The 26,453-nt window shown below is 33.8% G+C and overlaps 1 protein-coding gene across 2 annotated transcripts; it reads left to right on the top strand.

Moving 5' to 3' along the window:
• Positions 1–842: 842 nt before the first annotated feature.
• Positions 843–26,203, top strand: LOC113056405 (integrin alpha-X-like). 2 transcript variants are annotated; one of them, XM_026223173.1, is made up of 31 exons: positions 843–1,012; positions 4,361–4,406; positions 5,001–5,109; positions 6,496–6,596; positions 7,191–7,261; positions 7,668–7,782; positions 7,892–8,019; positions 8,183–8,331; positions 8,583–8,733; positions 8,825–8,975; positions 16,134–16,207; positions 16,486–16,594; positions 16,717–16,850; positions 17,107–17,253; positions 17,352–17,549; positions 17,666–17,799; positions 19,249–19,391; positions 19,546–19,694; positions 19,965–20,096; positions 20,384–20,457; positions 20,563–20,704; positions 20,852–20,950; positions 22,870–22,949; positions 23,095–23,181; positions 23,287–23,365; positions 24,066–24,161; positions 24,379–24,459; positions 24,587–24,697; positions 24,793–24,906; positions 25,816–25,956; positions 26,066–26,203. In XM_026223173.1, the coding sequence occupies exons 2-31, from the start codon at positions 4,364–4,366 to the stop codon at positions 26,147–26,149; spliced, it is 3,426 nt and encodes a 1,141-aa protein (XP_026078958.1). In that variant the 5' UTR covers positions 843–1,012; positions 4,361–4,363; the 3' UTR covers positions 26,150–26,203. The 2 variants fall into 2 exon arrangements, with proteins under 2 accessions (XP_026078958.1, XP_026078960.1); XM_026223175.1 differs by lacking the exon at positions 843–1,012 and having other exon boundaries at positions 2,858–4,406; positions 25,846–25,956.
• Positions 26,204–26,453: the final 250 nt, after the last annotated feature.

Here is a 26,453-nt window from a genome sequence, read left to right as displayed (position 1 = left end):
TGTAATAATGATCTACTTATAATTTCCACCATACCAAAACAAGTGGTTAGCGTTATCGCAAAAGACATTTAACCTATCTCAGATTTTTCTCATATCATGTTATATTGTTATTGTATATAACTACGCATGTGATCCTTAAAATAAAGTGGAATAAGCGGAAGTGGCCGCATATTGGATAGCCTCTGCATTTCTACTGTTCCAAGTCCTTAATTTAGAACCTCACGATATTTTACTTTGTTATCAAAACCCATCTTTTTCTGATAAACATATGTATATTATTAATCTGTTAATTATCTTAGCAAAGTTTTATATTCATAAGTCAAAAGTATTTCAAAAGAAACCATCATATATTACATTTTTTAACACTGATCTTAAAATATATTTTGAAACCCTTTCTAATATAAGATCACAAAATAAGAAGCTTTTAAAAACAATACAAATTCTAAAGCTTTTCAAATTTATGTAATTGCCCTATAATGCAGTTTTAATTTTTTATTTATTTAATTTGTATCTTTTTTTTGTCTTCTTATTTTTATTTGTCTTTGTTTATGTGTACGTTTGCATTCAATTGTAATTTTTGTTGTTGCTGCAGTTATTTTGCATGCTTTGGGTTGTGCAATGTTTTTCTGTTCACATTAATTCTTTGTGTGATGGAACTGAATAATAAAAAAAAAAAAAAAAAAAAAAAAAAAATCTACTGTTCCAAATATAATTGTTTGCGCTCTACTTTAACATTGGGTTTTGTTATAGGCCTAAACCATAAATATAGACTGAAATATAGACTGAAACGTGTCTATTAATATCTGTTAGCATGCACTTTAACTTTGAAATGTTTTAACTGTTGCCCCACCTTCTACTTCTCAAACCTGGCTCCTACTTTCTGGAAAACATGAAGAACATCGGACTTTGCGAGTTACCCATCGCGTGTTGGTAGAGGCGTTTACCAGTTTGCTTTGCCGATTGCGAAACGTGATTGGTAAACCGTTTGCCAGAATATACCCTGACCCAGACGGTGAGCGTTTTCGGGATAAAACTAACAACTTGCTCTGCTCTTTGTGAAGTCACAGATAATGGTAACTTTAGCCACAGGAGCTGCACAGCATGCTAACAAGCGCATGAAGAAATGTGATTTACAGAAAATAGACAATTTTTACTCGTTCTAAATATTACGTTTAAGCATGAACAGTTGGCATTTCAGAATCGACTTTTGTGAAATCCAGAGTTGAACTGACTCTCATTTGTAAAGCAGTTTAGCATAAAATTATATGGACAAATAAATTACATAACCACTGATCTATAAAAGAGAACGTTATTTGTTAAATGTCAGGAATTTCCTCTGCATATTAAAAAGTTATATTCACAGTAGTGTAAATCAGAGGAACATAATAATCATTGCATGCATATATATATATATATATATATATATATATATATATATATATATATATACTCATTCTGAAATCTGAATAAAAATGTATATTTTGTATATACCTTAATTATCCTTGTACATTTAGCTGTTTATGTCATTTTGTTATAGTATTTTTATTTGTGCAGTAGGCTACATGCAAATGAGTCAACAATATTTTCGTTAACAGCATTCATTTTGAAGCAAAGTAATGATTGGTAATGATTAATAATTTATTCAACATATATACATAACATTTTACTCCTGTCATTGCTTTTGCTAGCAAAATGCTATATAATTTGCATATTATTTAATAATCTGAAGTAAATGTTGCTCAATCAGGACATTAAAAATATACACATCATAACTTATTAAGAGAAATAACACTGACTACAGTACGGATTTAAAGACATGAAGCTTTAGGTCCGAGATGATGCATGGTAAGCTTTGAATTTCAGTACATCAGCAATACAGTAGCATTGTCTGATTTTGTGTTATTCACTGAATATTTTAATCAGTTTCAGATATTAATACCAGATATATGTTCATGTCAGATATTTCCTGCACACCCTTACCAAAAAGCAGTATACTTCAAGTTTATTTTATTTTAAGTATACTCAAGTAAAGTTTAAGTATATTTTTAAGTATACTTTATGTAGCAAGTATACAAATATCACTGTTATAGTAGTATACTGTTTCAATACTCCTTGGGACTAAATTGGCCCACTTTCTAATATATAAAAGTATACTTTAAATATAACAGTAGTTTACTAGTTTACCTCTATGTTTGTTGTTTTTACTGCAATTATACTAAAAGTGAACTTTTCGGTACACTGATAGTTTACTAATACTTTGTACACTTTGAAGTATAGTCTCAGTAAACGACTAGTTTAGTAGTTTTATACTGCAAGTATACTCATAAGTTTTCTTTAAGTGAACTTTACATCATACTACAATGTCCCTATTTAGGTTTTAATTTGTATATATTTTGTTATATGAATATCTGAATCTGAACATACAAAACATCCAAAGAAAGAACATTTAATTCTAGCTTGATGCATTTTTTTTTAAAAAACACTTTAATATGGGTGAGTTTATAAAAAAAAAAAAAAAAAAATACAATTTTGAACAAAAAGCTGAAAAAAAGGCTATGAGTTGGATTCAGAATGATAATCAGAACATAGATGGAGTAGATCAACACCCCAAAGCTTGACTGTAATTATCACCTCTTCATTGATTGACATTTTATTCCATAACATTACAGTTTTGATGCCATTTCATGTAGGATGATCGTGTTACATGTTTTCCTCTTCACTTGTTTTTTTTTTGTTTTTGTTTTATTCTGTACATAAGATGTGCACTAGCGCCCTATACCGTAAAACAATGAAAACACGGAATCTAGGAGCACACGTAAAGTTCAAATATATTTAGACTTTTTGTATAAGTCAAATACACTTAAATGTCAGGAGTACATAAAGCTCATTTCTAAGAAGTACATAAAAAGTAAACTAAAAGCATACTTTCCATTTTTTTGTTTTGTTTTGTTTAAAGAAGTATACTTATAGCACACTTTAATAAACTTCTTTTTAGTAATGGTAGTTGCGTACATAAAGAAATATATTTTTTGTTGTCTCAGTTACCGATGCCGACAAGTAAGCAACACCCACATGATTTCAATATAGCACTTATTCTGCCCAAAAAGAGCATAAACATTGCAGATACCATCTTAAAAACTAATTTCAAATTCAAATCGGGTGATTTTAGGTCATTGTTTTTCTGTCAGTCCATGATACTCTCTGTCAGTAGGGAATAGTAAGATCCACTCAAACACTGTGGTTTCACTGCCAGATGGCAGTTAGAATTCATTGAGCAATCCAGTCATTATATAGGTCAGTGGGCTTGACCTAAATTCTTTGACGCATTTCCTTCATAAATCAAATGTATTCATGGTATCCTCCATGGCTCAGATGCCAGGAGTCTATGAAGATTTATGTTCATTGGTACATCCAAAAACTAAATATTTACAATGTTTATTTTGCAAAGACACGATATCAATCGGGGCTATAGCGAGGATACAAACAGCGCAGGCTGTGTTTAGCTCACTCAGGGTAGGAGCAGTCATGGGTGGGGTTTACAGAAAATCTAAAACAGCCTGTTTTCAGACTCTGCTTTGGATTTATGGAGATTATAGATTTAGAAGTGAGTTTTTATCATTATAGGTTGGTTGTTTACAGACACTATATACAAACAGTTAATTGTACAAAATATGTCCCCTTTAAGTTTATCAGGACTTTTAAAAGGTGAATGAGCCATGCAAAGCATAAAAGTCACCAACAGACGTCACCCAGTATTTATTAATTTAACAACATACACACACACACACACACACACACACACACACACACACACACAAATAAATTAAAAAAGTTGAAATACACGTCACATTTTTAACACATTGTAAGAAGTTTCATGTCAAGCTTGTCGACACAAAATTCCATTGGGTTATTTCTTGTTCATTTTCAAGTCAACAACACCACTAGTTTTAGTCGGCAAAAAACACTAAAGCAATACCTTCTAAAATATTTACAACAGCATCAACTTCAGTTTCAAAACCTCATTTATATGCACATTATTCACAAGTGCTTCTTATTTACGTATATTTAAAATCCTCAACCATACTCATTGTGATTTTTTTAAACTACAACATTACTTAATAAACTGCACTGTATGTAAATATAAGAACCAAAAGAATAAGCATATTTTGCATTCAATAGATTAATTTATCTTGAGCATTTGTTTTTCTTTCTTGAATATGCTCCTTTCCTCTTTATCAATTTGTCATTCCTCTTAAGTTTAGATGCTTCCACCCCTTTTCACATCTGTCAACCATATCTAGTACTCACTTTACCATACTGTATGGGTTGACTCTTCATCTTTCATATCTACATTTGACAGGTTATGATGGACCAGAACTTTTGCATTATATTATGCATCTTTTTTGGTAAGTTTGCTCTTTTTGTGCCTTCTTGTGTTGCAAGTTTTAAGCCTTTTTGTACTTTGTACTTATGAAATTGTAAACGGTGGTAATAAAATGAATGCACTGCATTTGAAAAGAACTCCACAAAAAAAAAGAAAAAAAAGAAAAGAAAAAGTAATAATAATAAATAAATAAATCATAATAATAATCATAACTCATAGATGCACTTGACAGATTTTTATATTTTAATATATATTAGAATGAAAAACAATTACACTTAAGAGGAAACCAAAAAATCTAAACATTTACTTTGCTGATACAATGTACAGCACAGTGTTTGCAACTTTTTCAGCTGTTACTATTTTCACAGTCTAGCATGGCTTGAAGTTTTTAAGTGTTTTATTATTATTTTAGTTACAATACATTTTTTAATGTATCTTTATATTGTAATTGCTTCCATTGGTGCTACATGGTGATCTGCTGAGAAGGTGTTTGATGTCTGTTAGCCTATTATAGCATGTATTTTAGCACGACTGGATTTACCAATAAGCAATGGAATGGAAAAATGCATTGTCAAAAATGCAGTCTCTAAGTTATTCTTTTTTCTGAACACTTTAGTATCTCAGTCGGTGATGGCTTTTAACATTGATCCTTCTACATGGAAAATGTTCACTCCAAAAGAGAAAGTATCCTTTGGCTATAAGATTATACAGAAAGACAAATCAAGGTGAGAGCAACACAACCTCTGATAATGTTTGAAAAGTAAAACATTGTCAGTACTCACCACGCTGCCATCAGCTGCTCAATGAGACAGAGTTCAACCACCACAGTTAGTTTAGTATGTTTACATGCCCTTTAATGGTAAATCTGAAATAAATGCTACTACTAGATTATAGCTTTTGTGCTCGATTGTACATAATGAACAATTATACTGGTTGTCTAAATACTTATTTAAACTTTGTGTGACTTCTGAATCATCATTGTCGATTATGTTTGGCTGCAGCACCCCCTGTTGACAAATATTAAACTTACTGGCAAATATTGAAATTGAAATTACAGCATTGAGCTTACCCAATATGCAAACCTTGAAATGAATGATTTATATATGAATGACCTGTATGAATGAATGATTGATCTTCAAAAAAATTACATCTTCTTATACAAAGTTGCATTCAATGTGATATGATTTGAAAGCATAAAAGCTAAACCTTTTTATTTAGTTTTACTATTATGACAGAACTGGGCTGGTAGTGATGCTTGACATATTATTGGTCATACAGGATTTCAAAAAAAAAAAAAAAAAAAACCCCTAACAATAGTACTCTTAAAAGTTATTGTCTTCATTGATTCAAACTGATTGGCTGAAATTAACAATGCAGACACACATTAGTTCCGCCCACTACCGAAAGAACCAGCTGCCTGTGGCTTCTATTTATTAGTATAAATCATTTTGAGTGAACTCAGTCATTTTTGACAGGGGAAAAAATTATAAAATACAATATGCTGTGGATCCATTGATAGTAAAACAATCAAAATATTGTTCAAGTATAGGCAAGTAAGAATATATCCCCCGTTTCCATAGACAATGCTTGAGCCTGGTCCCAGACTAAAATGCATGTCTGTTTTACCTGAAAGAAGCTTACAGTGACATCTTAAAATATGTCAGTGCCATTGTTCTGTCACAATTAATGTTATTTTCTAAGGCACGTTTATAAAAGAGGCCTAATACTGGTTCAACCCAAACCCTATCTGTGAACCCATGCCTAAACATCTAACTTTATCACTCATGAGTGGAATCTAAACAATTTATTAGCTAGTGACAAATTTAATCATCTAATGCAAAATTTAGATGCACACGTTTGAGTAATTTACTCCCAATGTAAAGGATTGCGCAGGTACAGTGATGTTCAAAATTACAAGAGACCATACTACTCATACTTCTGCTGTATTGATGTTGTGTGCGGTAGGTTTTGCACATTGAATTATACCACAAAAGTGTCGTATTGCTTTTAGCTGTTTCTTTTTACTTTCATCTTTACTCACACAGGAAATCTATTAAATGATAAATTTATTTAGTGGATTCTAACACTAATTCTTACCTCTTTCCTTATAGTCTGATTGTGAGTGATCCTTTAATTCAAACCGGAGATAAACGAGGACAGATTTATAACTGTGCGGTCACAGATGGAACCTGCTCATCACTGAACATTAATGGTATTTGTGGTTTAGTACTAATTGAAATATAATTTACCAATGTTCATAAATAGGGTCTATAGCCTGAAACAATTGAGAAATTATTATTTTGATTTTCAACAAAAGAAGGGAGGCGATTAACCTTCAGAAAATCATCTGCATCAGAAGGATATACTTAATATTAAATGAGCTGTTTTAATTCCCGTTACCTTGTTTCCAACATCTGCAGTTGAAAACACTATAGTGTTATAATATAGTGATTAATATTGTACAACCATCCAAATGTAAGGCAGCTAAATTGTGCTGGTGCTAACCAGTTTGAAACAATATGTTGGTGTGTTGTTGATAAAATGGATATTTAAAATTAGCTGATAATTAAAAACAGCCTTGCATTTCAACAGACTGATGAAATTATGCTTTTAGTTTTTATATGGCACCATTTTAATTATAAAGAAGGACGTTTAATTATATAAAAATATAAAGAAAGACCTCTGGGGTGGGACAGGATCAAATTAGTTTTGTTATGTCCCTCTTTAACACAATCAATGCAAGCCTTTCAGATGTTTTGCTGTTTTTGTTAATGAAAATGAACAAATTGTCTGTATGTTAATGAAGTTCCTCCAGAAGCTGTCAACATGTCTCTTGGGCTTTCCATGGTTCAAGATCCACGATCTTCAAAAGTGGTGGTAAGTTATTCAGCACACTATAGACATCTGTTACAAATGAATTACATATTATAACTGTTTCACACTTGCAAATGTCTAAATGAAATAAACAATGTAATTAAATGCTCTGTAAATTAACCTGACATAATATGAGAACACTGTTTAAACATAAAAAAAGCACATTTAGTATTTGTAATATAAAAATAATAAATTTTACTGAGACATGAATGTATGTGTAATATAAAATTAGTAGATTTGATTTTATATAATTTATTTGATTTATTTAATTGAGGCACGCATGTTAATTTTATTTTCTTGTCTCAACAACTAAACAGAATTTGACCAGAGCAATGTGGTTGGTGTTGTGGTCTATAATACCATTTGATTTATTATTCCTTTAAATTTGTTTCAATTCCATCTCACCTAGGTTTGTGGCCCAACCATTCCAAAGAAATGTGTAGCAGCTACCAACTACAGAGGCATGTGCTTTATCCAAGAAAACAATAATTTTAAACCACCATTCCCCAACGCTATATACCAAGGTAAATATGACGATCACTAAATTGATTATTGAAGTTAACCATTTTCTTCTCTTTTGTAACTTTACTGCCGTTTTAACTATATACGTATGCACTAATGCTTCACTTCCAGATTGTCCTGGTCAGATTGACATAGCTTTTCTATTAGATGGATCTGGGAGTGTAGGATCTTATGATTTTGAGATCATGAAGACTTTTGTGACAAATATAATCAAACGTTTTACTGGGCGGGATGGACAGGTAGGAATAGCCTTACATATTTTTAGTACTTATGTAGCAAATGTTTTTATTTTAAGTGAAACACATGGAGTTGTCTTTCTATGTGTACATATATTTTATCAGAAAAATGTGCTGTTAAAGAGCACATAATGAGACTTTATCAATTTTAACTTTTGGTTTACAGTTTGCCATTGCTCAATACTCCAGATATTGTACTATTCACTACAATTTCATTGAACTCAAAACTGAAGACTACAGATGGGAATCTAAGGTGAAAGGTATCAATTACTTCGGTGGTGGCACTTACACTGCATCAGCCATCCGAAAACTTGTGTAAGACTTGCTTGTTAATATAATAACTTAAATACATTTTATTTAGTGTGGCCCATTTAATGTATATTATACTCTTATACGTTTACTTGTGTACTTTAAGAAGTTAAATATAAAGCATTATGAGCTAAATAAAATTGATACACTGAATTAAAGTCAATAGTGGAGACACAATTATCTTGAAAAACTATTTTATAGTTATACATATTATGGGATTTTTTTTTTTTTTCCTAAATCTCTTTTTCAAATACTAGGGACGAGCTATTTACTCCAGGTGGAGGGGCAAGACCATCAGCCAAAAAAATCTTGCTTGTTATTACTGATGGAGAGTCTAATGACTCGAGATCATTGAAATCTGTAACATCACAGGCAGATGCAAAGAACATAGTACGATTCGCAATCGGGGTAGGTTTTTCTTTACATGTCATTCAAATCTCAATGAAATATGCACTGTATCTTTTTTTCTCTTTAATGAAGCAATTTGTTTTGTTTCTAGGTTGGCGATGCTTTTAATAAATACAGTGCAAGAGAGGAGTTAAAGACAATTGCTTCTGATCCAGATGATGATCATGTGTTTAAAGTGACTGACTATAGTGCACTAAATAATATTCTTCAAAAACTGGAAGAGAACATTATTGGCATTGAAGGTAAGTTGGCACCTAAGAAAACAATACAATTAAGAATAAAATTGCTTGTACATATATTTTTGGAATAACTGAACAGATTTTCTGAAAAAGCTTTAAAGGGGACATTGGTAGCCCATTTTCCAAAAGTTAGGGTCGTTTCTTTAGGGTCTTCATGAAATGTTTGCAACATTGGTTAAACAACAGCCATTTTACCTGGTCAAAAACAGCTCAGGTCACAGCGACCTGTATCGGTGCATGTCTCTTTAAATGCTAATTAGCTCTGCTCACCCCACCCCTGTCTTCTGTGGAAGAGGAAAAGCCATTTGTAAGTAGATTTGCAAATAATCATTTAAAATATAAAGTGTGAGACTCTTTTCTTCTGGAGGTGCAGCTGGATCACAAATATTGGGTACTGATCCATCCCTGAGTTTTAACTTTTTAGCAAATCCTGCCTTGAATTGTCCCTCGTTCAGAAAGTAGTCTGGAGTAAAATTATTTGTGCAGACATAAATGGATTTAGGTGTATTCAGTGGTGCATTACCATCAAAACCAAAAGAAACTGCATCCGTGCAATGGCTCTTATGTGCACTTTTACATCCACATCATGTCTAACCACAGCCCAAGAATAGACTAGTCATCAAATAGTCAGCTAATGAATGCCTACATATATACATCCAACAGACAACTAAATAGCAATCCATCCAAATTAATTACAGCTTTTATTAAGAATTTTTTTTTTTAACAACTTGGAAAACTTATAATACAAAAAGACAATACAAAAAGCAAAAAATGCTAAATAATTAAAGGGATCATATGATGAATTATAGTCTTACAGTCAAATAACGGGTCGATTATTCTGTCAATTACTGCGGGTTCGAGTTTATCAGACAGGACTATAGACTGTATAAAACAGGACATGCAGGTCTCTGCCATGACTTCTTATGTAGAGGGAACAACACCCCCCCCCCATCATTGTTATTTGTGAACGTACGAATTTGAGGAAGGCTCTAAGATGAAGCAGACCCTGCTCCCGCTTCACACAGCGACTGCGACTCCCGCCTACTGCACCCAGCTTCACCGTCTGCAAGTTTTGATTTTACAAAATCAGTTTGAGGCTTATGCAACTTATTGATCATGAGCCCAACATTTAGCAAGGCAGGAAAACATTCAGTCTAATTCATTGTAAGCTAATGCTGTTAATTAGAGAGAGAGAGAGAGAGAGAGAGAGAGAGAGAGAGAGAGAGAGAGAGAGAGAGAGAGAGAGAACTAGTGTAGGCTATTATTGAACTTGGACCTCATTATACTGAAATACAAATCCAAACACCAGAAGCAACCTACAATCTCTAAGTGTTATTTCAATGAAAAGTATGCATATTTATTCATTCACAGGCTATATGGTTTAATTGATATTTTAGTTCAAAACAAGAAAAAAATATTTATTGACTGACGTTTCATAGACCTTCAGTTTTTATATACTAGATTCAACTTGAATCTCAATACTATTAAACTGACTTTAAAATCTCAAGGAGCTTATAAGTTGAAATGAGTCAGAATGTCACACTGCATGTTAAATAAAGAGTAAAGAGTAGAGGTGTGACCTCGGCATCCTGGCTAAATTCGCCCATTGGCCTCTGACCATCATGGCCTCCTAACAATCCCCATATCTGCTGATTGGTTTCATCACTCTGTCTCCTCTCCACCAATAAGCTGGTGTGTGGTGGGCGTTCTGGCGCACTATGGCTGCCGTCGCATCAATCCAGGTGGATGCTGCACACTGGTGGTGGATGAGGAGATACCCCCTGACTATGTAAGCGCTTTGAGTGTCTAGAAAAGCGCTATATAAATGTAAAGTATTATTATTATTATTATTATTATTAAATAGCCTAAATAAACTTATAAACTTATAAAATATCTTGTATAGTAACCGAAGACCTCGATTGCATGTTACCATGAAACTAAAAATATAATATAACAATATAATATAACAATTTGATTGTTTTTAAAATAAACAATGGGACAGCAACCTTTATATCAAACAGCTTTACATTGTCCACAGATGAGCAACGTGCGCCAGAGCACACAGGTGAAAACGCATGCACAATTTTTAGGGTGGAGGAGGCTTTTTTGTTTCTTAAAGTAATTTTCAGAAGCAATGAAGAAAAAAAGAGAAAAAACAGGATAAACACAAACACGAAACTTGTAAATAGTTAACAACATAGCCTAGATTAACCCACGGTAACAAATTTTAACTGATTAATTTTTTAACCAACACTAACAAATTTTAACTGACCTATTGACTTATTTTCGTTGCTGCATGGTTTTGCAGCATGTTTTTTTTAAACACACTTAAAATAAATTACGTTTTTTAGAGGGAAAAAATATATAAGTCATGTATAAGTTGAATTTTATTATATTCAGAAACAATAACAGCAGGCTTAATAATGTTTTAATGTACCAACAGGTTATTTTTAATTTCCCTCACTTTTCAACAAATCCTTTAAATAAATGTAACTATCAGAAGAACAAGAATTTAAAATATATAATTCTAATGGATAAATATAATTGCAGTATATAATAATATAGGCTTAGTTATACAAAAATTAAATAAATAAATAATAATAATAATAATAATTAAAAGCGAAACATGAGGCAAGGTTGGGCTCTATATTCATGATGTTGCCCATTTGAAGATAAACCAGGGGCGATTCTAAGATTTTCATTTTAGGGAGGGGGGGGGGGGGGGGGGGGGGCTCAGCCCCAAATAAGTGTATGATTAAAACATATTATTTGACTATTAGAGTAGGGTTGTATACCACTAACCTTATTGCAAACCACTATTCCATTGTATTCCCTATAGTACTGACTGAGCCAAATACAACACTGTAAAATAAATAAATAAATAAATAATTAGATGTGACCAGTCACTAGAAAATGTGTGAATGTAGATTGTTTTTATAATGAATAATGACTTCCTGATTCATTATTAGGACATTCATGTTTATCCTCTGATGATACCACTGGCTTTTGCTTATGAAATGTAAGTGGAAATTGACAGACAATTAAAACAAAGGTTCAATGACTGCAATGAATCTTGGGAACACAGTGGTATTGTGTGTGAGAGGCTGTCTACGTTCTATTCTCACCTGACTATTGCTCATTTGCAAGATAAACATTTGTATAGGCCTATCCATCTACAATGAACTATACATTTAGCTTTTTAGCCTTTATAAACAACAATACTGTTGGTTATACATCAAGTCACCCAATGACAGTTTATTTCATTTCAAATCATTTAACTAACCAGCTATTACAAGCTACCATCATAGCCACAAATCCAGTAAATATTTGGCCAATCAGATTAAAAGAAACAGAAAAAGACTCAGTTGGGAAACCTACCAACTCTCCACAAGAAATAAATACAATATTTAGAAACTTTTATGCAAAACTTTATTAATGTGATAATAGCACAAGACAAGATGATATTCTTCCATTCTATATAGTTCTATGAACACTTCTGGTCCATTTTATCTCCATTATTCATCAGAGGAATAACGTGAAGAAAACTCAAGATTACCAGTGCACATGGACACAGCCACTATTTCACTTATCCCTAAACCTAATAAAGACCCAACCCTTCAGTAAAACTACTGTCCTATATCTCAAATTAACGTAGACATAAAAAAAAATCAGTAAAGTTCTTGCACATAGAATTGAAAAAATTATCCCATTCATAATCCACCCGGATCAGACTGGTTTTATTAAAGGTAGGCAGGCATCCAACAACACACGCAGACTATACGATTTAATCCATTATTCATCACTACAACAGGAAAAAACCATCATAGTCACAAAAAAAAAAAAAAACTTTCGACACCACATTACAAAAATTTGGCTTTGGGGAGTTGTTTATTAATTGGAATTAAAATGTTATACACAACACCTTCTGCAACAGTCACCACCAATGGACTAACATCACAAAGCTTCACACTGCACAGGGGGACTAGGCAAGATTGCACACTCTCTCCTTCTTTATTCACCATCTTCATTGAACCCTTAGCAGCAGCCATCCGTCAGAACCCACTCATCGGAGGAATTCACACACCCCAAACACAACATAAGATTAGTTTATATGCTGATGACCTTTTACTATTTTTGCAAAATCCTCAATCATCTCTGCAAGAAATAACTAAAACCATTGATTTATACTCTACAATATCAGATTATGCAATACATTGGAATAAATCTTCAATTCTTCCACTACATCAAACCAAATGGGATGTGGTAGCCCAAGTATCAACCATTCCTCTATGGTCTACAGGCCACATCACTTATTTAGGCGTTAAGGTTTCCTCCAGGCTGTCAGAGCTGACCGGACTCAACTTCACTACTTTACTGAAAACATTAGAAGACGACCTTCACCGCTGGCACAATTCACCACTTTCCATCCAGGGCAGAATAGGGATAATCAAAATGACAGTACTTCCAAAAATAAACTACTTATTCTCAATGATCCCAACCCAACCTTCTCTCAAATAGTTCAAATATTTAGGTTCCATCATTACCCGATTGTATTGTAAAAATAAACCACCATTAAAAAAATTAAGCATTTTATCCATGCTTATTACTATTAGCAAACCAAATTCAATACATATATAAATAGATTCACCCCACTCAGTCGGACATTATATGGCTAGACATAGAACAATCATTCTGCGAAAACTTGCGCATAACAGACATCCCATTTCTCAGTCATTCCATTAAACATCACCCATGCTTCAAAGCATTGACAATAGCCTCTGCTCTGACAGCCTGGTGGAAATATCATCAAATCACAAACTCCAATCAGGCCCCATCTAAATTCACTCCACTCTGGAACAACCTTAATTTCACAAGCAACAAAAAAACACTCAATTTCCAGAAATGGGCAGAAAAGGGCATCACACATGTTAATCACATTTTTCAGTCTAATAACTTTGTTTCATTTTGCTATTTAGCCCAGAAGTACTGTATAGGGAGCTGTCACGGTGCAGGGTGCCGTCTCAGCTTCCCCGGCGGTCTGTGTTGTCCTGTCTATTTGGTAGCTCGTGGTCTGGGCAATCAGCACTGATCATGGCGGGGTTGTGCAGATCACGAGCTGATTCTTCCCCACCTGTCGCTCGTTCCCCCACTCCCTTATATGTCTCTGCTTTTCTGTCTGTGGTCGTGAGTAGATTGTTTTGTCTTTGCCCATGTTTTGCATGATTCTCAGTATCAGTCTCACCTTCTGTTTTTTGTCAAAGGATCCTTAATTCGGAGATCTGGCAGCGCGAGTGGTCTGCAGTGTGCCGGCCAGCTCGAAGATCTCTGTGTGCGCCAGAGCATTTCATTATTGTTTATGTTATTTTGTGTTTTGTGGCGAGAATAAAGATTCTCCTTTTCTTTACTCTGCATCTGAGTCCTCTGTCTAGTACGTACCCTGACAGGGAGCAATCAATTCTTGAATTATCTGCAACTCAAATCAGCTGTTTAATCCAAAATCAACAATAGAACCATCAATCTTCACCTTCCTTCCGCATTAGCAGATTTAGTTAATATACCCTCCCCGAAAAAGTTACTTTCCGAAATATAAAAAATTGTAACTAGTTCAAATAAAACCAAAACTTTACCAACAATCAAATGGGAAGAAGACCTTTCGATTTCTCCTGACTCAAATTTGTAAAAATATTCATTCCATGACTAAATACGCCAATCTTCAGCTCATACAGTATAAGACACTTCATAGAACACACTACACTGGGGAAAGGCTGTCTAAAATGGGATTCACATTCACAAAATTAGCTCACACTGCTCACAAAACTGTCCGGACACATATATCCACACCACATGGCACTGCCCACCTATTAAACACTTTTGGAAAGACGTCACTGTCCTGCCTCTTGGGCTGCTGCATCCCATTATCCCCCTTACTATCAACTCTCATTCAGGAAATAACAAACAAAAGGATGCTCCTCGTAGCCTTACCCATCGCCAAGAAAACTATATTCTTGAACTGGAAATACCGGAACACTATTGACATAACGAATTGGACAAATTTGCTCACAGACTACATCTCCCTAGAATATTTTTCACCTCATTACAACTGTATATCAGAACCACAACACTCCAGATCAGATCTCATTCAACTATTACAAATTTGACACACTCATCCTAATTAATTATATATTTATTTATTATTATACATATTTATACAAGGTATTAGTAATATTATCAGTAATTTATTAGTAGTATTTTAATTATTTTTTTTTTGATTATTATTATTATTATTATTATTATATACATAATTGTTATTATTAACATTATCAATATAAGAGAAACATTGAGCAGTAATAATGATGTTGATGGAATGATATTTTGCTTGATATAAGGAGAGGTGTGGTATGTGTTAGCTATGTGTCATTATTTCATTACCACTATTTCTATTGTCATTTTTTGTTATTATTATTATTATTATTATTATTATTATTATTGTTGTTGTTGTTACTGTTATTATTATTGATATTACTGTTGCCGTCATCTCAACATATTTTCAATATATTATATTATCAATATTATTATACATGCTATTACTATTTAAATACTTCTACTATTACACATTTGTCATTTCTGCTTTTTTTATTACTGTTACTACATTGCAGTTTTATTGTTGTTTTTGTGTTTTGTTGTTGTGTTTTGTGTTCACCCTATGTTGAATGTTTTTGCACTCCTAAAAAAATAGATTATAAGGCTATAAAATCGGTTTTATAAAGATATAAGACTAAATATAATATATATAATATAAGACTTTATATAAGACTAAAATACTGTCTTCATATCTGTGGTCTCCTATGGTTTTAAAATCTGTTAAGATTTAAAAATTGTCTAGGGTGTCCCAGGCCATATACTAAAATGGGACACACTGTCAGCAGTCATGAGCGGGTCCTGAGCAATGTGACTTTATATTGCTGTCTAGGTTTTTGCGGACATGAATTTTGTCATCGTAGGCTGGTTGTGTCCACACACTGCTAAGACACATTATATGCGAGCAACATGTGAAAGTGAATTTTGCATTTGATGTGCCCTTTAAAGCAGCTCTACATACAGTTCCTTTAAATGACTTTGAATCAATTATTTATTTCAGTTCCTTCTGTTGCTTTGCTGTAGGAACTCAGACTTCAGGGGACTCCTCTAGAATGGAGTTTGCACAGGATGGATTCAGCACAGCCTTCACACCATATGTAAATAATATTTGATTTTACCAAATCCCTAATATTAATCTCTTCAGACCAAGTGAATGATCATAGTTTGGGTATCCAGTTATACATTTTCATTAAAGGTTGAAACTGTATAGGAATAAACTTTGAATACCAAAAAAACTGTGACCCCAAAGGCAACACTCACCCTTTCATTTTTTCTAATGCACTCAAATTTTCATCAAATAAAAGAAGGGTATGCAGTAGCTTGAGATGGTGTTTATTCTCCAAATCCAGTTACAGTTTAATGTTGCTTTGTTTAGGGAAGTGTGTTGATGAGTGCTGTTGGAGCTTTCCAGTGGAAAGGTGGTTACCAGGAAGATGATTCAAGTAGCTCCTTTCAAGCAGGCAATGAGCATGATAGCTATCTGGGTAAGGTTGTATTTTTGAAATATACAAAAATATAGAATATGTTAATTTAAAGTCAGTTTCTCATATACTGCAGAAACAACTCAGAACATGCATAATTCTGAACTACTGAATTTTGTCTGAAGGTTATTCGATGGCTGTTGCAACAGTTTCAAGGATCAGCTATGCTATTCTTGGAGCACCAAGATACAAGCATCGAGGAAGAGTCATTGTATCACGTATCAGAACCAATCAAAACAAAGAGCTGGAATTTCCCATGGTTGTTCACAATTATTTTTTTTTTGCATCAAAACCACAAAAAAAAAAAAAAAAAAAAAAAAAAAAATCACAGTATAATTTTCCCTATGCAGTGATTGTGTAATAAGTCAAGATGTTACAGTGCTGCTGTAAGTTTGATTTTAACATGTGGATATTTAAAAGCAGCCCCCCATCACCTCACATCCATTCCTTCTTATATGGCAACCAGCAGAACGAAGATGAAGCTAATATTACTGTTCGATCTTCTCTTTTCTCAGCCTCAGATTGGCTCATATTTTGGAGCTGAGGTTTGTGTGGTGGATTTGAACAGTGACTCCGGAACAGACCTCCTGTTGGTATCAGCACCAATGTACACGGAGCCTGACCGGGAGGGCAAAGTGTTTGTTTACACCTTTACGAGTCAGGTAAGTGATGGGGCTAAAACTTTTAAGAACAATTTGAAAATTAATTCAGATTTAAAGAATTTGTTTCTTCGTTTGTCTTTTTTATTTTATCTTAATAGTTCACTTTTTCTGGTGTGGTGCTGGTGGGAATGTCAGGTCAGAGGGGTCGGTTTGGTTCTTCTCTTGCCAGTCCAGCAGATCTAAATAATGATGGTTATATGGATGTGCTGATTGGAGCTCCTTTAGAGGATGATGGACGGGGCAGTGTCTACATATTCAATGGAGGAGTAGATCAAATAGATCCCAAATATTCACAGGTGAAAAAGACATGGTTGGTGGCAGAAGTAGCAACTTCCAAGCATTACTTTTACTCACTTCAGGGGCTGATTCTAATATTTTCATTATATGTTTCATTCCTTGTCTGTGATGACAGAGGATTGCTGGATCATTGGCACAATCAGGTTTGCAGTTCTTTGGGATTTCATTGAGTCAGTCATCTCTAGACCAGAGTGGTGACAACCTTCCTGATATTGCTGTTGGGTCCATGGGAGCAGTTCTGCTTCTTAGGTCTGTTATAACTACTCTTTCTCTCTCTCTCTATATATGTATATGTATATATATTGTGACATCATGAGAGAGTATGAGCTAGAGGGAAGATACGGGGCAAGATGGCCACCGGTTATGGACTACAAAGCCCAGGCTGTCTTATTATCTTACTGTCTTAGAAAGAGGGGCTTGTTGCAACTCCAATGAGACTGGCAGCATGGTCTGAGAGGAGGGTAAAGAGGTGTTGGTGTGGCTGAAAAAGACACACACCACTGGTGTTGGGAGAAGTAAACAAAGCCCCTCACACACTGAAATTCCAGATAATACAAGGGTAATGTGTCCCGGCAACTGTTCCCGGATCGTTAGATTTTGGTTCATTCACACTGCCAGTGATTTCCCGGGAATCTGTCTGTGTCTGTTCACACACAACCCATAAAGGTCCCGGAATGACACGTGACATCAGGAAATGACATGTAATGTACGACTCAAAAATGCTTGGCACATTAACTTTCACTTAAACTGGCCAAAGATCTCAGCATCAGCGTGTATAGTGAAAAACTGCATGATCTCTGCTTCAATACAGTTTGCACATATTTTTTGTCCCAAACATTGATACGCCTTCAAAACACATGGTAAAAGAATTACACCATAACATGCGTCTTCGCTACGACACACCCTTTGCAGCATTGGTTCTGGCTTTTGTTCACAAAGAGCTCGTTCTGTGACTGAACCCGGCAATGTTACTAGGTCCCCTGGAATCCAGGAATAAATCCCGGGACATGTTTGCGTTCACAAACAGGGCAATCCTCCAATTTTCCGGCAATTTCCCGGGACCAACGTGCAGTGTTAAAGGGGCTTAAGACTGATTTATTTATTAATTTAGTTTGTGTATTGCAGAGACTTAAAATTTTAGTTCACTTCTAGAATAAATATTTCCTGATATTTTACCCACCCAAGGTCATCAGAAATATTAATGTCTTTCTGTCTTCTGTTGAAAAGAAATGAAGGAAAATGTTCCAGGGCTTCAATGGAAATCAGCTGGCTGAAGGTCCAAATTACAGTTTCAGTGCAGCTTCAAGGCTCTACACGATCCCAGCTGAGGAATAAGGGCCTTATCTAGCGAAACGATCATCCATTTCCTAAAGAACCAAAAAAAGATTTAAATACTTTTTAACCACAAATGCTAGTCGTGCACTAGCTCAACTTCATGCATCACATAGTTATGTTGGAAAGATCCTTTGTGATGTAGTTGGAAGCATTGAAACAGCATCTACAAAGTGAACATGCAAAGAGAGCCAAACGCCCTTTACAAAAACACAACAAAACAAAACAACGATGTCTGTTGAAGCTGTGTTTATTGAAAAACTGCACAAATTAAAGATCTCCATCCTCTCATGCTGCCAGAATACAACCACACACACACACACACACAAATAGTAATCATTCATCTATGTTATGTGAATCATTCAGGTCCAGGCCCATCGTGCGCTTGGGAAACAAAGTAACTTATAACCCATCCAAAATACCAACCACTGTAACAGACTGCACAAAGACATTGCAAAACACCCTGACCGTGTGCTTCAACATTAATGGATTCAAACGTGGCCTAACAGGTATTTTCATAAACTAATTACATAAACTGAGTCTTTGTGTGCTTACGTCATATGTATTCTGCTTGAGTTTTGTAGTATACCGGTGAACTCATGAAATCTCACACATTGTTGCATTTCTAATATGGTTTTGCTTACGATCAATCATGTGTTCTAGATTTAGCTGCAAATATTAATTACACCATAACTCTGGATGCCAAGCGACAGAAATATCGAGCATATTTCTCGTTCAAAAACCGCCTCCACAATAATGTGATGAAAATTAAATTGCCAGAAGTTTGCAAAAATCATATTTTTTTCATAGAGGTAAGCATCAAATGTTAATGGTATTGTTATTGTTGTTGACTAACTTTTCTGATTGGATTTGAGTGAATCTGATGAATAGAGGCTAAAAATTGAGAGGTCATTCAGGTTTCTTAATATATAAAATATATACACATATATAAATAAAACGTTGTTTAATATTTATTTAGCATTTTTAGAAATATGATGGGCACATTTAAATTCATAACAGGAGTGACCCATATATAATTTTAGAGTGTTTTGTTATTAACATTTACTTCTTTTTTCCACCAGGCTTGTCCAGAAGATGCTCTGAACCCATTGTCCAATCAGTTGCATTTTACATTTGAGGGTCTACCGTCTGGAACAATGCAAAACTTGCGGCCAATACTCAATCAAGATATAAAGACCACCACAGACCACAATGTAAGGGTTCATCTGTGTAAAGTTAAGAGCAGAAATGATGCACTTTATGTGCAAACACCTTAGTGTCTTACAGGCCATCAGATAATGATTTAGCATGGCAAATAATGCAAAAATCAAAGGAAGGTTATTTCTGACTGTAAATAAGGTATGCTTTAAATATGTCATGGTTCCCACCACTGCCAGCAGAAACCAATGCAGAAATGTACAATGAACATGAGCTCATTGTACTGTATCTCATCACATATGAGCGATTCTTTTATTTTTCATGTCCTCACTTTGTTTTACAGCTAGATTTTGAGAGAGACTGTGGAACTGATAATACGTGTATCGATAACTTAAGAATGGATTTTAATTTCTCTGGGTGAGCAAATCATTTGCTCTACTTCTAAACTTTAATATTGATAGAGATGAATAATTTCCACCGATCTTGACATCCACTAACCTCACTTTTGTTTTTGTGATCCAGAGCTAGAAATATAGAGGTTGGGATCATGCAGGAGATCAATGTGACCGTGTTTGTAGAGAACAGAGGAGAACACTCGTACAACACAGAGTTCAAACTTAACTACCCCTTTGGACTTTCCTACAGGAGAATAACATCTAAACAGGTAAAGCCAGACACAAAGGTACAAATGCTGCAACTAATAGTAGTTAATCATGATAACAATGATATTTCTAAAGCAAATTTGCTGTTAAACACTGACGACGCAATAGAATATGTACTGAAATATATGATAAACTCTCTGCATGTACAGGGCAGAGCAGAATGTGTGTCCCTGGATGGTGTGCAAGGAGTTAAACCAGGAGAAACCACCTGCTACATCAGTAAACCCATCCTCAAGGGCAACTCTCAGGTCAACAACCACATCTGCGACACACTTTTGCTAGTGTGTAGGGCTGCATGATGTCATCATGATTCTATTTCTCAAAAATTAAAAATGCGATTAAGAAATGTATTTTTACATTACCTCAAAATGTTTGCATGTTAGCATATTAGTGCAGGTAGGCACTAATCAAGAGAACATCAGCTCATACACATAGTTTATTTTATTCAAGTCTGCTTTCCTTATTCATTATATTAATCATATAAATGAACACACACTACATTATACAAACTGATAAAAAATTAAAAATCTTCTCTCAAAAGCTAAATATACAGAAGCTTGTTTCTGCCATGGAATATATATATATTTATATATATATATATATATATATATATATATATATATATATATATATATATATATATATATATATATATATATATATATATATATATATATATATATATATATATATATATATATATATATATATATATATATATATATAGATATTCCATATATTTTTATACATATTTAATTATAAACTAACATTTCTTAGTTTATATCTTGAAATTCTGACTTTTCTTTCGTCTAATTTCTGAATTCGCATCTTGCAATTCTGAAATTTTTCTTGGAATTTTGAGTTTACACCTTGTAAATGTTATCCCCCCCCATCTCATAGTTTATATTGAGCATTGGTCCCTAAACTAAAGTGTTACCCCCTTTATGGAAAGCTTGCATATAAATTACTGAAATTCCAATTTAAAAAACTAACAAAACATTTAAACATTTTTTTCTTTCTTGTCTTTTTTTTTTTTTACCAGTAAATTTTTTGTTTTGTTTTGTTTATATTTTATTGATGTACTGTAGCAAAGTCGTTGAATGTGTGCATGTATTCAGCAACCACAATCGCAAACAATATAGTAGAGATTGATGTTTAGATTTATTCAAGTTTGTCACAGAGAAGGTTTGCTCACAGATTTAGTTGCAGAAAATAGTGAAAGCAGCCCTTCTGGCAACAATGAAAGCTAGAAGAGGCTTATTTCTAATACAAGATAACGTAAATGAACAATGTAACATAAAAAAAAAATGGTTTCAGCATAAACAACCAGGCCAGTATCCCATCAATTATTGTTAATCAAGAGAAATCATGAATAAAATATGATTTATCATGTAGCCCCACTTATGTGCACATACACACTCATTTACTGACTGTTTTTTAACTTAAAGCTGTTAACGGACACTCTTATCCATTCAACTTAAAGTGACCCTAATATGCCATTTCCAATACTGCCTTTCATGCAACGTTATGTCTCCCAAAATAAAGAATAGATTCTGTACAGCTGAAACAAGTTTTTATTAATTCAAATCCCACTTCCGTGCGGCTGCATGTCGTAGGGTAACACATTTGTATAATGCATGCCTATGTTCTATGTTGGTGACTTCTTCTCTTATCTCGGGGAGCTCAATGCGAGATTCACAAAACGCTTGCTATTGAAAGATGAATCAGTATCCTGCTTATTTGGACCAGCTGCTCCACTGAATCACAACCTGTAAGTATGATAAATAATAGATGTTTCTATTTTCTATAAAGCGACACCGATGTATGCCGTAGACCAATCAAAGACTAGGGCACCTGACCGACCGAGCAGAGCAGGCTCACAGAAAGGATGGGTTTAGAGAGACTGAATCTTTAAACTTCTTTGAATGAATCGTTTGAGAATTGCTGGAAAATGAAATGATATTAAATGCATATTTTGAGAAAACAAAAGCATTTTTTTGACCTTCCATGCATGTAATTCTATTATAGGAGACTCCCTTAACAATATTAGGAACCGTAAAAATGGCATAATACGGGCACTTTAAATGTCATGTTCTGTTGACAAATGACCATCTTTTAACTAGTCAAGTCTTATTTTCATATTTTTACATTTTTATCCAAATTCTAGGTTGTGTTTGAGTTTACATACAGTATTACTAAAGAAATTTCACTGGGCCAAAATGTGATGTTTAAGGCTGCGGTCACGAGGTATGACATCATCTTTGTGTGACTGTTGTGTGCTTTAAGTTATTTGAATGAAGACAAAGTGCAAAACAGCTTTTTACCATGAGCTCTGGCCAATAATTTTTAGCTTAAAAATGCTGCTTATAAACAAAACCTCAATTTTTCACAGTGGAAATGACAAACATTCTCAAGAGAGTGAGTTACTCAAAGAAAAGACCATTGGCGTCAAATATGGCATCTCTATTGCCATGATAAGGTTAGTGCCCTGCTCCATGTTTCTGCATAAATCGTAAACAATACCTCATTTTTCTTTATCCTGTACTGTAACTTTGTTATTGTCTTTCTTCATTTTTAATGACAGGGATGATCATTCCACCATCCACATTCGTTTTACTTCAGGGAAAAGGGATCTTATGAAACCAGTCCAGCAGATAATAAAGGTATTCTGTATCAAATTCTGTATCTGTAAGTACACTGAAAAAACAATTTGGCACAGAAACAATTTTCTCTCAGAAAACTGATAGTAAATTACACAAATAATTGAACTTTGAATTTAATAAGTTTTGAAGTAGTAAAACTGAAATAGTATTTTCTTGTCAAATAAACCGCTTTATTTACAACTATATTTTAATATCATTGCTATACTGTTTTTGTTAATGTTTTGAATTTTTAATTTATTTATTTTTAATCTGTTCTCATTTCAATTTTAGTTAAAGTTTTAGTAAATTGGTTGTATCTTTTTTTAATTTGCTATATATATATATATATATATATATATATCTATATATATATATATATATATATATATATATATATATATATATATATATATATGTATATATATATATATATATATATATATGTCTATAAAGATTTTTATTAAATGTTAGTTCTGGTTATTTTCGTAGTTTCAATGAAAATGATAAAATTTTTCCTTGGCAACTAGCTATAATAAAAAAAAATTTATATTATTGCTGTTATTGTTCAGTTTATATCAAGTATTTTTTTAATGGTTTTTATTGTTAGTATTAAATAATGCTAATAACCCTGAGCATCTCATTTTTAAGATCTATAACAGAAGAACACAAATAACAAAATGTCTACACTGTACATAACACTTCCTTATTTTTATCCTTTCAGATTGAAAATGAGTTTAGAGAATTAACTTTCAAGGTTTTCATCAGAGTACCAGTGAAAGTTGGTGATGCTGATATCTGGACTAATTCAAGTCTGCAAGTGTGTTTCTTATATTAAAAGTTATACACTGATTCTTTTAATTAAATAATTTCTGAAAAAAAGAAAAGAAAAAAACAACAACAGGATCTCATCCTTCACCCATTATTATTCAGAAGCTAGTTTGATAATGTCACCAAAAAAAAAAAAAAAAAGTAACCCATGTTGAAATCTGTGGTGCCCTTTTAATTTTGTATGTATTTATTTATTAATTTGAAAGATTTCTGGCTGTAAATGGGAGAAAACAACAAAGCCTGTTATTGCCAATTTTATGGACATTATTAAAGGTCAACTTACAGTGGTGAGGACACTTTTTGAGTTTTTATTTTTTATTTTTACCACATTTGATTTCCTGTTTTATTTAATAATTCACTGTGTTCCATAATTTTTTACATTTGTGTGTGTGTGTGTGTGTGTGTGTGTGTCAGAACTGCTCTGTGGCGGAGTGTTCCGAGTTCAGCTGTGACGTCACTCTTATAAAGAATGAAAAGATGTTCTATAATATAACTGGCAATGTGAGCTCTGGATGGATTGATCAGGTCTCTGATTTAAAAGCAGATTCATATCACAAAACAGACCATATATTCATATTTTTGTCATCATTTTGTAATGTCATAATCTGTGTCTCTCTTAGATTGGACTCAGTGCTGCTGTTTTTCAGCTGGTCAGTTCAGCATCTATGGATTATGACAAGAGCAAATATGTTTTATTTTACTCTGATTCTCAACAAACTGCACCATCTGTTCAGGTAATTTAGTGAGATGTCATGTCAAGTCCAGTGATTGTATGAAGAGCTCTCAAAGCCATTCTCCGTTTAATTGAAAATTCCTGTAACTGCAATTTATTGTTTTACAGTTTGTGACTTGTGTTCATTTGATCTCTACACACACAAACACACAAAGAAACAAGTTTGTTTCTTTAAATTGTGGGGACTTTCCTTAGATTTCTATTACCTTTATAGTGACCAATCAATATTTTTATCTTCTAAACACCCCTTCCTCAAATCTTGCCCTGAAGGTCTAATGCGCTGCAGAGTTTAGCTCCAACCCTGATCAAAGTCACCTGCTTGTGATTTTCGAATAATCCCAAAGACAATGATTGGCATTGATTAGCATGCTCAGGTGTGCTTGATTAGGGTTAGAGCTAAACTCTGCAGGAAAGTGGATCTTGAGGTCCAGATTTGAGGATCCCTGCCCTAAACCAACCAGAAACCTAAACCTACCCCATACAAAAAGGCTTTTTGCATAGTTACACTCAACATAATTTACACTTATATACTTCCTGTAGATGTGTGGCTGTGTTACTGTGTACAAGTGTCAGGAAGTCACACAATTTCTGTTGATTTTGACAGAGACAATGCATTACCATCCAAATGTCTGGGGTCTGTAAGATTTTTTAAAATGTTTAGAAAACATTTCTTACTGAATTGAAAGTAACGGAACCTTAATTTCATGCTCGACTGCAATGTTCAATTGAAAGTTCATACAGTATCTACTGAATTCAGTGTATTATTGTATACACCAGTTGTATTAATGAATTAAGTAGCCAAAATTAGAATCTCATATCTGTCGTTTGACATGGGACATCTGTGTGGGAATTGTGACTTCTTGAGTGTGATCTGACTGCACTAAATAGTCACATGTTTCCGTTTATTTAGATTAATACTCAAGTGGAGGTGTATGAGGAGGTTAATACTCAAGTGGAGGTGTATGAGGAGGTGAATCTGACTAAAGAGATCATTGGGGGTGTAATAGGAGGACTGCTGCTCCTGGCTCTCATCACAGGGGTCCTCTATAAGGTACATCACATCATGCAGTCAATTTTAATCAGTGGCCTTTCAGTTCCACCCACCACCACTATCTATATTGTAAAATGCTTTATTTCTGCTTATTTTCTCCTTTTACAAGGCTGGGTTCTTCAAAAGCCAGTACAGGCAGATGCTGGAGGAGGCACAGCGGGATGCAGGAGGACAGCCAAACATGTCACACTAATCTGCAATCATTCCATTTTAAGATATTAGTGTGTTTTGTGTGTGGTTGAGAATGAAACATGAATTTATTTGTCAGCTCAGAATGAAATGTTGTATTTCGGCCTGACTTTGAACACTTAATAAGAATGATATTAGGATATCAAATCACATCACTATTCATTGTTATCAAGAGGGTCTGGCTGCAGACTTGTACTTGAACTCTCAGACTTGCACTCTGACACTTGCACTTCCGCTAGTGACATCACTTCTTCTTCTTCTTCTTTCGGCTTTTCCCTTCAGGGGTCGCCACAGCGAATCATCTCTAT

This window comes from Carassius auratus, chromosome 37 (genome assembly GCF_003368295.1).
Source record: "Carassius auratus strain Wakin chromosome 37, ASM336829v1, whole genome shotgun sequence".
Lineage (NCBI taxonomy): Eukaryota > Metazoa > Chordata > Actinopteri > Cypriniformes > Cyprinidae > Carassius > Carassius auratus.
This window is presented reverse-complemented; position numbering and strand designations above follow the sequence as displayed.

Bases quoted from the DNA above. Each gene is read 5' to 3' on its own strand.
- LOC113056405 (XM_026223173.1), top strand. From the start codon at position 4,364: ATGATGGACCAGAACTTTTGCATTATATTATGCATCTTTTTTG. The intron at 17,254-17,351 runs GTAAGTGATGGG...TTATCTTAATAG, and splicing joins TTTACACCTTTACGAGTCAG to TTCACTTTTTCTGGTGTGGT. The intron at 24,460-24,586 runs GTGAGGACACTT...TGTGTGTGTCAG, and splicing joins TTAAAGGTCAACTTACAGTG to AACTGCTCTGTGGCGGAGTG.